The sequence below is a fragment of the Brassica oleracea genome, chromosome C2 (genome assembly GCF_000695525.1).
Source record: "Brassica oleracea var. oleracea cultivar TO1000 chromosome C2, BOL, whole genome shotgun sequence".
Lineage (NCBI taxonomy): Eukaryota > Viridiplantae > Streptophyta > Magnoliopsida > Brassicales > Brassicaceae > Brassica > Brassica oleracea.
Genome location: NC_027749.1, coordinates 23,459,149 through 23,472,573, shown reverse-complemented (window position 1 = coordinate 23,472,573; position 13,425 = coordinate 23,459,149). Strand labels below are relative to the sequence as shown.

General features: G+C 34.8%; 2 protein-coding genes and 1 pseudogene across 2 annotated transcripts; 1 reads left to right on the top strand and 2 right to left on the bottom strand.

Moving 5' to 3' along the window:
- Nucleotides 1-5,365, bottom strand: part of LOC106323766 — an 18,164-nt pseudogene extending 12,799 nt beyond the window's left edge.
- Nucleotides 5,366-9,154: 3,789 nt separating this feature from the next.
- Nucleotides 9,155-11,252, top strand: LOC106321320 (protein WALLS ARE THIN 1-like). The gene is made up of 6 exons (XM_013759614.1): nucleotides 9,155-9,438; nucleotides 9,535-9,597; nucleotides 9,677-9,793; nucleotides 9,985-10,405; nucleotides 10,501-10,652; nucleotides 10,766-11,252. The coding sequence occupies exons 1-6, from the start codon at nucleotides 9,224-9,226 to the stop codon at nucleotides 10,965-10,967; spliced, it is 1,170 nt and encodes a 389-aa protein (XP_013615068.1). The 5' UTR covers nucleotides 9,155-9,223; the 3' UTR covers nucleotides 10,968-11,252.
- Nucleotides 11,253-12,222: 970 nt separating this feature from the next.
- LOC106326235 (dehydration-responsive element-binding protein 2D-like) lies at nucleotides 12,223-13,088 on the bottom strand. Its single transcript, XM_013764259.1, has one exon. The coding sequence runs from the start codon at nucleotides 12,817-12,819 to the stop codon at nucleotides 12,223-12,225; it is 597 nt and encodes a 198-aa protein (XP_013619713.1). The 5' UTR covers nucleotides 12,820-13,088.
- Nucleotides 13,089-13,425: the final 337 nt, after the last annotated feature.

Here is a 13,425-nt window from a genome sequence, read left to right as displayed (position 1 = left end):
CCGCCTAAATTTTGGAATAATTTAGGTTTCCCACCTAAATCAAAGTCTTCCATAAGTCTTCCATGAGTCTTATGTAGGTCTTCCATGAGTCTTTCATAAGTCTTCTAGAATTCTTCTGGGTCAAAAATATTTAACCGAATTGGAATTTTTGTCTCCATATATAAAGAAAGTTTACACATTCTCTTTCTTCATCTCAAATGACTGCAACAAAAATGTAATGTTTCTCACTCTAAAACTCTCCAACCTCTCTCTAATCTCAACTTTATATCCATTTCTCACTTTTTTTTATGTCTTCTCACTAATTTATCTTCTTTTTACAGGTTTTTTATTACATGATTCTCATCTTTCACTCTTTCAAAGGTAGATCTCTAAATTTTGGATATGAATTTATGTGTGTGTTTATATGTTAGATTCTAAAAAGCTATAGATTCAACATAATGTGACTGTTTTGTTTATTTTGTAAGCATAAAATTTTCATTTTTGAAGTTTTTCTCTGTTTTGAAGTCATTTGAATGTTTTTGAATTTGCAGGTTTTTCTAGATCTGAGAGACTTTGAAAGACTTCTAAGAAGACTCTCAGAAGACTCTCGGAATACTTCTCAGAAGCCTTCTTAAAAAGTCTTCTACAACATTTTATGCTAGAAGACTTCCAATGAAGTCTTTAGGAAGTCTTCTGAAGTCTTCTGTCTAAAGTGATATAAATTTTGGATATGTATTTTGTGTGTTTTATATATTAGATTCTAAAAAATTATAAATCCAACCTAATGTGACTGTTTTGTTTATTATCTGAAATTTTATTTTTGAAGTCTTCTCTATTTTGAAGTCATTTGAATGCTTTTGAATAAGCAGATTTTTTAGATCTGAGATTGATTTTGGAAGACTTCTGGGATAATTCTTGGAAGACTCTCGAAAGACTTCTTGGGAAATCTTCTGTATTTTATGCTAGAAGACTTCCCACGAAGTCTTCAGAAAGTCTTCCAAAGTCTTCTGCCCAAAGTGGTACAAAGAGATGATGTGAAGTGGAGTCCAAGCTTATCTATATTGAGGAATAATATCTAGCTGTGTAGTAATTTTGTTTATGGTCCTTTTATGATTTGTATGTGTAATATTTTAGATGTGAATTATTTTGTAAACTTTAAGAGATGTTAATCAAAAGAATGGAAAATTTGTTCATGTTTTGCCAAAAGTACTTGACTTCATTAAAGTTATTGATGCAACATAACAAAAAATATTTTAATCATTCTATCCACACATAACAAAACACAACAATACAAAAACTTAGTAAAATTTGCTAAAACTAAGAGAGAAGACTTCTCAAAAAACCTTAGTCAAATTCACAAAAGATCAAAATTGAATTTTAAGTGAAAGTTGAAATTTTAAATCTCATGGAAGTTAAAAATTGTATCTTATGAGGAAGACAACACAAATGCAGAACATCAACTTAATAAAACAAAATCATCATAGAAGACTTCTTATGAAGTCTTCTACAACTTACAGAAGACTTCTCCGTTTAGCTAGAAACATTATTAAACATCAATGTTTGTAACTTCATAATTATCACTAATTAAGTTATAAATTCGACTCAGTAGTCCCAATATTGACTAATAAACATGAATTAGCAAGAAGATATTAAAAATTCATTTTAATTTTGGATAAATTCGAAGTTTAATAAAGATTTACGTAGAAGACTTCTTTTGAAGTCTTCCACGGAAGACTTCAAAAAATGTCTACTCTGTGTAGACTTCAAAAGAAGTCTTCCATTTTGGTCATTTTTGCAATTGCAAATTTACGAAGGAAGACCTCTTAAGAAGTCTACTGTAGAGAAGACATCTTCGGAAGTCTTTCTTTGTAAATATTGGCTTACTTTTGAAATCGAATTTTTTTCGAAATTCCCAGAGAAGACTTCTTTTAGAAGTCTTCTCGGATAAACATGTTATTTTTGAATTTGACCGAAGTTAGTCAGAATTTTGACTTTTTGTAGAAGACCTCTAGGGAAGTTTACCTGGAGAATACTTCAAAAGAAGTCTTCTCTAAATCTTCCGGAAGTCTTCTCAATGTCGCAAGAAGTCTGCTGCGTTACTTTTGCAATTGACTATATTTGACTTTTTTAGAGAAGACTTCTTTAGAAGTCTTCCGTCGGATGACTTCTCTAGAAGTCTTCTCTCGTGGGCAAAGGTTTGACCAAAACCCAGAATTAAACTCGAGAAGATTTCTAAAGAAGTCTTCTCATTGATATTAAATGTTTTACTATTATTTTTCAATTGAAAAAGTAATCCACGTAGACATCTTCCGGCATTGAGAAGACTTAGGGAAGACTTTCAGAAGACTTCTATAGAAGTTTTCTCCAGAAAGACTTCCTTAGAAGTCTTCTACAAAAAGTCAAATTTCTGACCAACTTCGGTCAAATTTAAAAGTAACTTGTTTATCCGAAAAGACTTCCAAAGAAGTCTTCTCTGGGAATTTCGAAATTTTTTGTTTACAAAGGAAAGTTTAAAAACACACAAAAGGTCAATTGCAAAACTAACCATTGCATTGACCAGAAGACTTCTAAAGAAGTCTTCTCGATGAAAGAAGTCTTCTCGATGAAGAAGACTTCTAAAGAAGTCTTCTTCGTCGAACAGATCTGAAAAATAAAATGTAGTTCGCGATTTCATTCCTTGAACTCGTGAGATGACTTGCGTGGTTTCTCCAATCACCCAGAACTTCACCACAACAGCTACCTACTCGTTAATCACCAAGAATCATGAACTTATGAACCTTACATAATTTGTAATCAAAATCTTCAGTTTTTTTTGATGAATTTTGAGAGAAAGTGTAAGATATGTGGTTTGTGTGGATAGGAAATGAGAAAGAATGAGAAAAAATCGAAACTTTAGGGCATTAACACTCTCAATTTGGTAGTTCATGGTGGTTGAAGTATTGATATCAATGGCAAAGTTGTAAATATTTGGTGAAGATGAGGATGGTAAGGTAAAAGCCTTATTTTCGAAAAAAAATAAAGGCATTTTCGTGAATAACTAGAACTTCTAGGGTGAATAGGACAAAACAAAGTTTAAAAAAAAAAAAGGTTATTTTTGTGTTTGCCTTGAAATTTTGAGTTTATGGAAAAATATATTAAACCATTCATTAACTTAATAATTTCATATTAAACAAATAAAATGTTATAGTCAATAAATTTACATCAAAGAAGTTTTATATATTTTTTATCAAATAAGTATATATCACACAGTTAATCAAACGTATAACCGAAATTTTATTAAAAGTTCATTCCAAAACAGATTAAAAGAATTAAAAAAACTAAATTAAATAAGATATTATATAAATTTTATTTATATTTAATATATATATAAATAAAATAATTGTATTGTTTTCAAATACACTAAAATAAAAATGTTAAAACACTACTTATCAAAATCTATAAAACATATTGATATTGTAAATTAGATTTTGTTAGAAAAATATTCTTACGCTTTTAAAATACGAGTCAAAATCTAATTTAGGTAAATTATTGTTAGGTACGTCTTCATATTTTAATTAATGAAACGAGAGATTTAAACAGTTTCTGGCATGCACATCATTTTTTGGTTGAATGAAATTAAATTCGTGATGTTAACTACATAACATCATGAAATTGAGGATGTTGTCATGCATAATATATATTTAGTGTAGCTAAGTATACATTTGTTTAATTTGCATGGTTAGCCATGTAATAGCCACTATCTAATGAAGTAGGCAATTATTTTTCCAAAAAAAAAAAACTTAGTCTTACATAAAAGCATTCATCAATCATCAATCACCAATCACGGCATGTAGAAAACGATATCTAAAACAGTTTTGTGACAAGAAATCCAATGAGCTTTACTTCTGTCGTGATTATATTCATTCATACGTGGAAGGAAAATTACATATATGGTTTATTTTCACGTGGGTATGCACATGTGTAATATCCGAACACATGAATATACTGTCGATCTTTCCAAAAAAGCAAAACAAAAAGAAAGAGAAAGATGAAAGCAGACAAGCAACCACAAACCTTTCGATGATTCTATTACATAAGAGCACCGTTAACCCTATCACTTCTAATATGGTGTTTAATAATTTTTTAGTAATAATTATATCTTAAGAACTCAAATTAAAAAACCTCTAAATATTGATCCTCCAATGCAAGGTGCTTAATTTGGGGTGCTTAAAATAACAAATATTAAACATTGTTTTATTTTAGATAAAATTTATTTATTAAATAAAACATATTAAAATATAATATTTTAAACATAGATTTAAAAAAAAATATAAAAATAAAGATTAGTACAATAAACGAGATTAATTTGAAAAAAACATCCGAGCTCATTGGTTTTCTCCATCACGTCCAAATTTACTCCATAAATGTTCAACCAAATCAGCTTTGAGTTGTTGATGTATTTGTCTATCACGAATTCTAGTTCGAACACCCATCATATTGGCATTATTTGTAGGCATATCTGTAAAAAAATCGAGATCGACATGTGAACTTCCGGAGATTTCTCCTCATTGGAACTCTGAAACATCATATTGAGTATATCCATCTTGTTCGTCTTCTACTATCATATTATGGAGTATGATACATGCTCTCATAATCTTTCCAATTTTGACTTTATCCCAAAAAAATGTTGGATTTTTGACAATGGCAAAGCGAGCTTGCAAGACTCCAAAAGCACGCTCGACATCTTTTCGGACAGCGTCTTGATGTTGAGCAAATAAAACCGCTTTTGGCCCTTGTGGCAATGGAATAGATTGGATAAAAGTTGCCCATTTCGGGTAAATACCGTCTGTAAGATAGTAAGCCAAATAATACTCTCTTCCATTGACAGAAAATGTGACTGGCGGAGCTTTACCTTCTATTATGTCATCAAAAACAAGTGAGCGATCAAGAACATTGATATCATTTAAGGTACCTGTAGGTCCAAAAAACGCATGCCATATCCATAGATCATACGAAGCAACCGCCTCCAAAACGATTGTTGGTTTTCCCGAACCACGTGAATATTGACCTTTCCAAGCGGTGGGACAATTCTTCCACTCCCAATGCATACAATCGATGATTCCTATCATCCCGGGAAATCCACGTTGTTCACCAATATAAAGTAGACGTTGAAGATCTGCCGGTGTTGGTCTTCTTAGGTTCTCCTCGCCGAATAAATTAATTATTCCTTCCACAAAATGTTTCAAACATGACCGAGTAGTAGTTTCACCGAGTCGGAGATATTCGTCAACTGTATCAGCCGCACTACCATGTGCCAAGAGACGAATGGCAACGGTTCACTTTTGAAGGGGAGAGAGACTAACCCTTCCGAGAGCATCTTTCTTTTGTCGAAAGAATTCAACTTCATTTGAGAGTCGATGAACGATACACATGAACAATGGCCTGTTCATTCTAAATCGTCGTCGGAATAGATTATCAGGGTAAGTTAGAGTTTCACTGAAATAATCTTTCCATAAACGGATATTGCCTTCTTCATGATTTCTTTCAATATGAATTCGTTTTTTTCCTTCTTTTCCTTTCTTCTCCTTGATCACCCGAAGCATTGGTGAAATTCTCGAAAGCTTGATCAAAATATTGATCAAAACTATCATTGATCGCTACATCTCTCTCTACTTGCAGCTTCGTAAGCCCCACAAAACTTGTTGACTAGATCATTGATCTTTTGCCAACGGTTCTTGCAGTGGGTCGCCTCTCTGACTTCACAGCCTTGCACCTTAGGACTTGCGGCGAAGTATGGTGCGACCCTTTTCCAGAAAGCCCCAGATTTTTGCTCATTCGAGACCACATGGTCTTTGCTTGTATTAAGCCACGAACTGATGAGCAGAACGTCATCTCCTGGCGTCCATTTCCTCCTTTATCGACGCTCTGCAGGAGTGCTGTCGCCAAAGTTGGAACCTTCACTCGGTTGGGAGACATAAAAGAGGGACTTGTGATGAAGATAGGTCGAGACTATCTTCAGACAAACCAAAGACAATGTTTTGTTGACTGGTAAGCAGTTCAACAAACTTTGGCGTTTGCCTATATGGATGAGAATCCATATCCGAGGTTGATTAAAAGAAGAGAGGAAGACAACAACTCTGTTTTTAGATAGATGGAAGAGAAGAAGAAACAATTTATAGAAGAGAGAAAGCAAAAGCTTTGTCTTTAATAACACACCCAACCAAAACGAGGTGACATATATCTAACACACATTCATAACACTTCAACTCTATTTTTATCTAACCATTTATTAGCAACCATTCACTAACGCTAACTTAACCATTTATTACAAACGAATCAATTCAGAAGAGATACACAATCATCCCTATGAGAACCATTTCTAACACAATCATTTATTACAAACTAATCTAACACACATTCATAGCGATAACAATTCAAAATCAACCTCAAAGTGAACCATTACTCAACAACGACCTACCAATCTATTCACAGAACCTTTATCACACTTTCAATCAATTGAAAAGATCAAAGGAATATGATTTACCGGTGTTGCGATTGTAGTTCTCTTGTTTGAGGAAGCTTCATGTGTCTTCAACGATCAAACCATCTCGCAAAGTCAGAAAAAAAATCCAAACAATCAGAGATCACATATAAATTCATCACGAAGTTTAAACAAATACAAGAAATTGAATCAACAGACCCAAAACAACACAAAAAAAAATTCAAAATAAATTAGAACAAGCACAATCTAAGACAAATCTAAGACATGCATGAAAGATTCATAACTAAAACAAATCGTTGCTTTACCTTTCGATTCGACCGAGCTCAAACCGTCGCCGAGAGAGAGAGATGGAATTGGAGTCGACGATCTAGATAGAGAGGCGGAGTCATCGAGTAGAGGAACCGAGCGACACGTCCAGTGATTCATCGTCGACGAGAGATCAACAAAGAGATCCGGAGTCTTCGACGAGATTTCACGACTTTGAGGCGGAGCCACCGAGAGAGACGCCGATGGTGTCATCATCGAAGAGAAATCAAGAAGGAGAGGCGGAATCGCCGATTGAATCATCCGGCGGGGAGAGATCACGAAACAAGTTTCGGAATCGAGACCGACCACCTTCTTCCTTTCGTGAGAGCGATAGAGATGAGAGAAAGAACACGAAAGAGAGAAAGAGATGAGAGAGAGAGAGTCGAGACGTTATGACGCGTGTCCCTAAGCGTCGAATCTTGTGGCGCTCTATTAAGCGTCGCCTCTTCTCTTTACACTTAATTTTCTTTTCTTTTTTAATCAAAATTAAGCTAAGCACCGGGGTTAAGCACCCCTATAATCATGGTCTAAGGATCCAAATATTATGTTTTATATATTTGAGTATTGGAGCTAGAACTAAAGTAATACACATGTACGTAGAAAATACAACATTATAATAATTGAGGACAAATACAGATAATAATATTGGTGTAAGCGTGTACATAAATATTGAGCGTGTGGCTTTGCCTACGAAACATGAGGTACTGTGGGTCTCACGGTTAGCGAGTGCGCGTGGGGTTCGTCCCCACAAAATTAATTATTTCGGATAAACAATAATAATATTTACAAATATTTATATAAAAGTATGTTGAAACGAGATTTAGTACTATGAGACTGTGTTATTCTCCTGGCGAATTACTCATTACTGTATAAGTAATAAGCCATGCTGCCCAAAATATACGAAAGGAAAGGACAAACTAAAAGTCTAAAACCATTATAATGTTGAGTGCATATTGAGGGAATACAGTTATAAACTTATAAACCATTGTGTTTTTTCTGTTTAATTTCACCTTTTTGATTTTCAGATATTTTTGTTTTTGTGGTCAAGATTTTCAGATTAAAAGTTATTTTAGATACTGATAAAAAAAAGTTATTTTAGATACAATAAAAATTAAGAAGAATAATGATTGTTGCGTTTGGCGTGAGGGTTGTCATGTTAGCTAGAACAGGCAAGAAATAAAAGAGTGTGGGAGACACCTTTACCTCCTTTACACATTTTTAAGTTCTGTTTTTATTTTCTGAGAAAACAGAATATAGTACACAAGTTTAAAATCGCGGCCCCTTTGTTTATATGTTTTTTAACATAAAGCTATATGGTTTTATTTAAACAAAAAAAAAAAGCTATATGGTTTTGATTTAACAGTGCCAATCATGAAGTTAAAACCTATCAAAGATTCAGAATGTTTTTGTTTATTTTTATTAACATTACAATGACATTTTTGACTCGGTTTGTCATAATCTCTAACCGGGAATGGGAATACAATTGACCAATGGGTGATTCCGTATGATGTATAATGAAAATTTGGATATTTTAGACAACAATGAACTAGCCATTTATACAAATGATCACTATAACTTTATGAAATCAAAAGTGATGGAAAATGTTAACTAATCAAATTTGTAAAAACAGTATGTAGTGTAAAGCTCACTTTTATAATTTGAATTTGTTGCGAATCAAAACTTCAAATAAAAGCTGGCTTCAGAAATGGAAAGCAATGATTATAGTGATCTTGATAGTATATACAATAATAAGCTTGACTAGAATTTCGGTTTCAGTGATTATAGGGTCTCAAAACCAATATTTGAAGATGATGCTGAAAAGTTTATGATATATATACATATGTTTTTAAGGCCAGTTTTCAAAAAATATATACATATGTTTATAGGAATTATAATATAAAAATCGTTGTGGTAATTGGCGGTAATAATATTATGAATCGTCATATCCAACTTTCTGAAAAGTTGTTGATGAAATAGGAAGACCTTGTTCTTTAATGGTAATTGTGTTCGCGCCATCGAAGGTAAAAGTTGATTGCACCACAGTTTCCCTGAGAATTTGATCATATTTCATATTAGTATATAACATATAACGAAACAATAAAATATATTATAAATTCATTTTCCTAATATTCAGTATCATAATCAAGGAGTGAATGTCCTTGAAAATTCCAGTATATACCAACCTAACAAATTTTTTGTGTGATCGGAGACAACAAAAACATCATTAATATACCTAATTCCATTTCTATTCACTAGTATTTCACATTGTTATAAACTTATAACAATACATATTTAATGGAGATACCATATTAAAAAAAAATGTGGTGGTTCCCACAGCCAAAGGGGAATGAGATAGCCATCTACCTATATTTATATCTCCAATAAACTTCACCCATTTTCCTCAATCAAACTCACTCATTCATTCTCCATCGTCGTACGATACAACGGTCAGTTCCAATGGCGGATAACACCCATAACCGGAGAGCGATATGGGGAGTTCCGGAGAAGCTTCAGCTTCACATAGCCATGCTCACGTTACAATTCGGCTACGCTGGATTTCACGTGGTCTCGAGAGCTGCTCTTAACATGGGAATCAGCAAACTTGTCTTCCCTGTTTATCGTAACATCATCGCCTTGCTTCTTCTCCTTCCCTTCGCTTACTTCCTCGAAAAGTAACCTTTTCATATATAAAACCCTTTTTTTTTATTTTTTGTGATTAACTAACAATAAACTCACTAATCTAATTACCATAACTTTGAGTTATTTAGGAAGGAGAGACCAGGGATTACTCTCAACTTTCTCATCCAGTTCTTCTTCTTGGCACTCATCGGGTATATATTTTATATTCCTCACTTTGATAACAAAATTGGATTATTAATGAATATGTTATTGAATTGTTACACGACACAGAATAACAGCGAACCAAGGGTTTTACTTGTTGGGACTGGACTACACTTCACCAACGTTTGCTTCTTCCATGCAGAACTCTGTTCCCGCCATTACCTTTCTCATGGCTGCTCTTCTCAGGCATTGATCCATCTCTCTTTTTTTTCTCGTGTGCTCAATAATGAAAACAAACATATAATTTAAAACTCGGATAGACAGCAAATGATACATAAGATAACATTAAATGCCATTTCCGGTTAAATTACAAAATAATGTGATCAATTATAGTAATAACACTGTTTATGGTTATATATGTAAAAAACAAAACACAGGATTGAGAGAGTTAGACTAAACAGAAGAGATGGTATCTCCAAAGTCCTAGGAACAGGTCTTTGTGTCGCCGGAGCTTCTGTCATCACTCTCTACAAGGGTCCCACCATCTACACTCCAACTAGCCACCTCCACGCTCACCTCCTCACCACCAACCCCGCCGTATTAGCACCGCTTGGAGACGCCGTGCCGAAAAACTGGACTCTTGGTTGCCTCTACCTCATTGGTCACTGTCTCTCCTGGTCCGCTTGGCTCGTGTTTCAAGCTCCGGTTCTTAAAAAATACCCGGCCAGGCTCTCGGTTACGTCTTACACTTGTTTCTTTGGAATCATTCAGTTCCTGATCATCGCTGCTTTCTGTGAAAGAGATTCTCAGGCCTGGGTTTTTCACTCTGGTTGGGAGCTTTTCACCATCCTATACGCCGTTAGTTTTTTTTACCTTTTCATTTTTATCCCTCAATTTGTCAAATATTACATTATTGGCTTGTATGTTTTACATTTTATAATTTTGGTCCTCAGGGAATAGTAGCGTCTGGAATCGCCTTTGCGGTTCAGATTTGGTGTATTGACAGAGGAGGTCCAGTCTTCGTTGCTGTTTACCAACCCGTTCAGACTTTGGTCGTTGCGATTATGGCTTCAATAGCGTTAGGAGAAGAATTTTACTTGGGCGGGTATGTAAACTAATAGAACTATATATATGGGTGCTTTACAACAATTTATTAATTCTAAGGACCGGACAACAATTTAAACTGTTTTATGCCACGTGGCGACTCTCTAATGGCAGGATTATTGGTGCTGTGCTGATCATAGCGGGACTTTACTTTGTGCTCTACGGTAAGAGCGAAGAGAGGAAATTTGCAGCTCTTGAGAAGGCAGAGATCCAGACCATCGTGGAGCATGGTATTGAGCGTGTACCCGTTTCTCGCGGTTCCATCAAGTCGTCCATCACAGTTCCACTGCTTCATCAGTCAACGGACAATGTTTGACTTGTGGAGGCTCTCTCCAGCTAATAATTACAAACGCCATTACCCAATTAAAAGGGAACAATGGTGTGCCGCTGTGTTTTATGACTTTTGTGTCTGTGTTTTTTCTTCATAATATTAATCACCAAAGAAAGGTTTTTTAGAGGGGGAAAAGAGTGGATGAGACATCATTGTTCATGAGGATGGTGGTGTAGATGAAGACGATGATAAAGACTATGTGGGGGCTTGGATTGGAACTTTCAAATATTTATATATCTGGCTGATAATTAGTGCTCTTTTGTTACATTTTTTTTGTGGTTTTTGGCTTTTTATATAATAGAATGTTATAATTTGCATTTAAGGTAACCATTATTTATCATTGTGACGATAATCAATTAGGACAGGTTCATATGAATTCAAGTAAGGAATTTGGTAAAAATGACATAATAATATTCAAGTATTTAAAATCTTGAAACTGATTTAAACCAAATGAACAAAAGGTCAAAAACTTATATTTTGGAATATTATATCTCGTTCTCTTTATATACAACATCTTCATTTAAAAAAGACCAATATACTATGGGTCTGAAGTTGGGTCTGAATGTTGCAAACCGCACTAAACAAAAATTTCTATGTATACTCTTTTTACTATTAGGATAACACCATAGTTGTTCCGCACGGACTCTATACTTATATTACTATAGACGCACCAATTGTAGTAGAGTAGACTATGTGGATTCAAGATTTCTTCTTTGCATCAAATATTAGGTGGAGGCCAAATATATGGGCCGCAAATATACTTTTGGGCTTAGTATAATCGCGCTAGTGTAGGTAGTGTACCTTGCCATGTAGCAAGGACACGCAAGGTTACCTTAATACAAAGGCCGAGGGAAGATGGAAAGAGATAGCAACAACCAACAAGAATACAAAAAAGATACAACACAACAAACAAGACAATAGTCAAGCCCACATGATACAGACATGCAGTCTTTAACACTAACCGTTACACAACGTAGTATCACGTTTTCATTACACAGATACATTGCACTTCTAAATTTCCCATGACCCATGTCTGTATTCGAGACAAACAAATGTCGTTTTTATGTTTTTGATGTAGTAAGAATCTGCTTTTACACTACAGACAACCACACGTATATGTACATATATAATTACACGAAGTTTATATATATTATTCACACATATGCCTATATGACATTGATTATTTAATGTATGTATATTGTATATGATAAGGTTTTGATTAGGAGAGTTTAGTGAAACCTTAAAGTGGCGAATGAAAGGATTCCCAATTAGAATAGCCACCATTAATACAAGTAGTAAACGGAGAAATATCATCTCCTTCATGAACCCATGGAAACCCCAACGACATTGTAGCTTCTTCCCATATAGAAGAATCATCGGTCACAGGCAAATCAGCGTTCATATGTCCCCATGATATCTCCTCTGTTGTTCCCCACGATGACATCTCGTTGGATGAACTAGGCGACGACTCGTTGATAGAGTCGCTGCTTTTTCCACCGGTGTTGCTGCTTGGCGTATGGGATACTTGTGTCCCAGGCAACACTGTTTCCGGGTAAATTCTTAAGGACTCAGGGAGGTTGAGGTGAGCCTCGGACCCATAGAGCTTACGAGCCGCGGAGTCATAAGCCAAGGCAGCCTCGCGGGCGGTGTCGAAAGTACCAAGCCAAAGACGAGCTCCTCGGTTAGGCTCACGGATCTCAGCGACCCATTTGCCCCAAGTGCGTTGTCTAACGCCTTTGTAAGTGCAAGATGCGTTATCGGGTCCACCTTTTCCTCTCATGCAGCCTTTCCTCGAACTAGCTTGGACCGTTCGTTGTTTCTTATTTGCACCAACCATTGTTACCTTTGGCTCTCTGGAGTGGATAAGGCAAAAACATGAGGGATGTCTAAGTGTGTATATATAGTGGAAGAGAGTGATGAAACGTGGCAAGAAGGACACATAGCTGTCCTAGACATGACGGAGGGTCGTGTCGAGAAGAGGAAGTTGGTGTAGTCTCTTTGTAATCCTGACACTACACTTGTCTCGAGAGGCCCTTCTCTTTTTGGCAACAAAGATCGTGAAACCAGTAGACAAAGATCGAGAGATGAGTTTTAGATTTTCTAGTAAGAAAAGAGAGATATGGATAAGGTCTCCTGTGATTGGGGAAATATAAAAATAGACTTTTTCTTGGGTTCACCCCCTAGGGTGAACCTTTAGGTTCACTAACCAATAGAAAGTTGTCATTTTAGATCTAGTATCTTTTAATTAAGGAAACAAAATAACTTACCAAATTATATTATGTTTTTAAAATAAAAAATTAAAAATTAAATAAAGAGAAATAACAATAGTTCTAAAAAAATATTATTTAAAAAAAATATTTATTTTTAAGATTTAGAGTTTAGTGTTTAAGATTTATAATTTAGAATTTATCCAAATGTTTAGTGTTTTTCCAAGGGTTTAGGG

Excerpts from the sequence above, each read along its gene's own strand:
- LOC106321320 (XM_013759614.1), top strand. The coding sequence starts at position 9,224 with ATGGCGGATAACACCCATAACCGGAGAGCGATATGGGGAGTTCCGGAG. Across the intron at positions 9,794-9,984 it reads CTCATGGCTGCTCTTCTCAG|GATTGAGAGAGTTAGACTAA; the intron begins GCATTGATCCAT and ends AACAAAACACAG. Across the intron at positions 10,406-10,500 it reads TTTTCACCATCCTATACGCC|GGAATAGTAGCGTCTGGAAT; the intron begins GTTAGTTTTTTT and ends TTTGGTCCTCAG.
- LOC106326235 (XM_013764259.1), bottom strand. The coding sequence starts at position 12,819 with ATGGTTGGTGCAAATAAGAAACAACGAACGGTCCAAGCTAGTTCGAGG.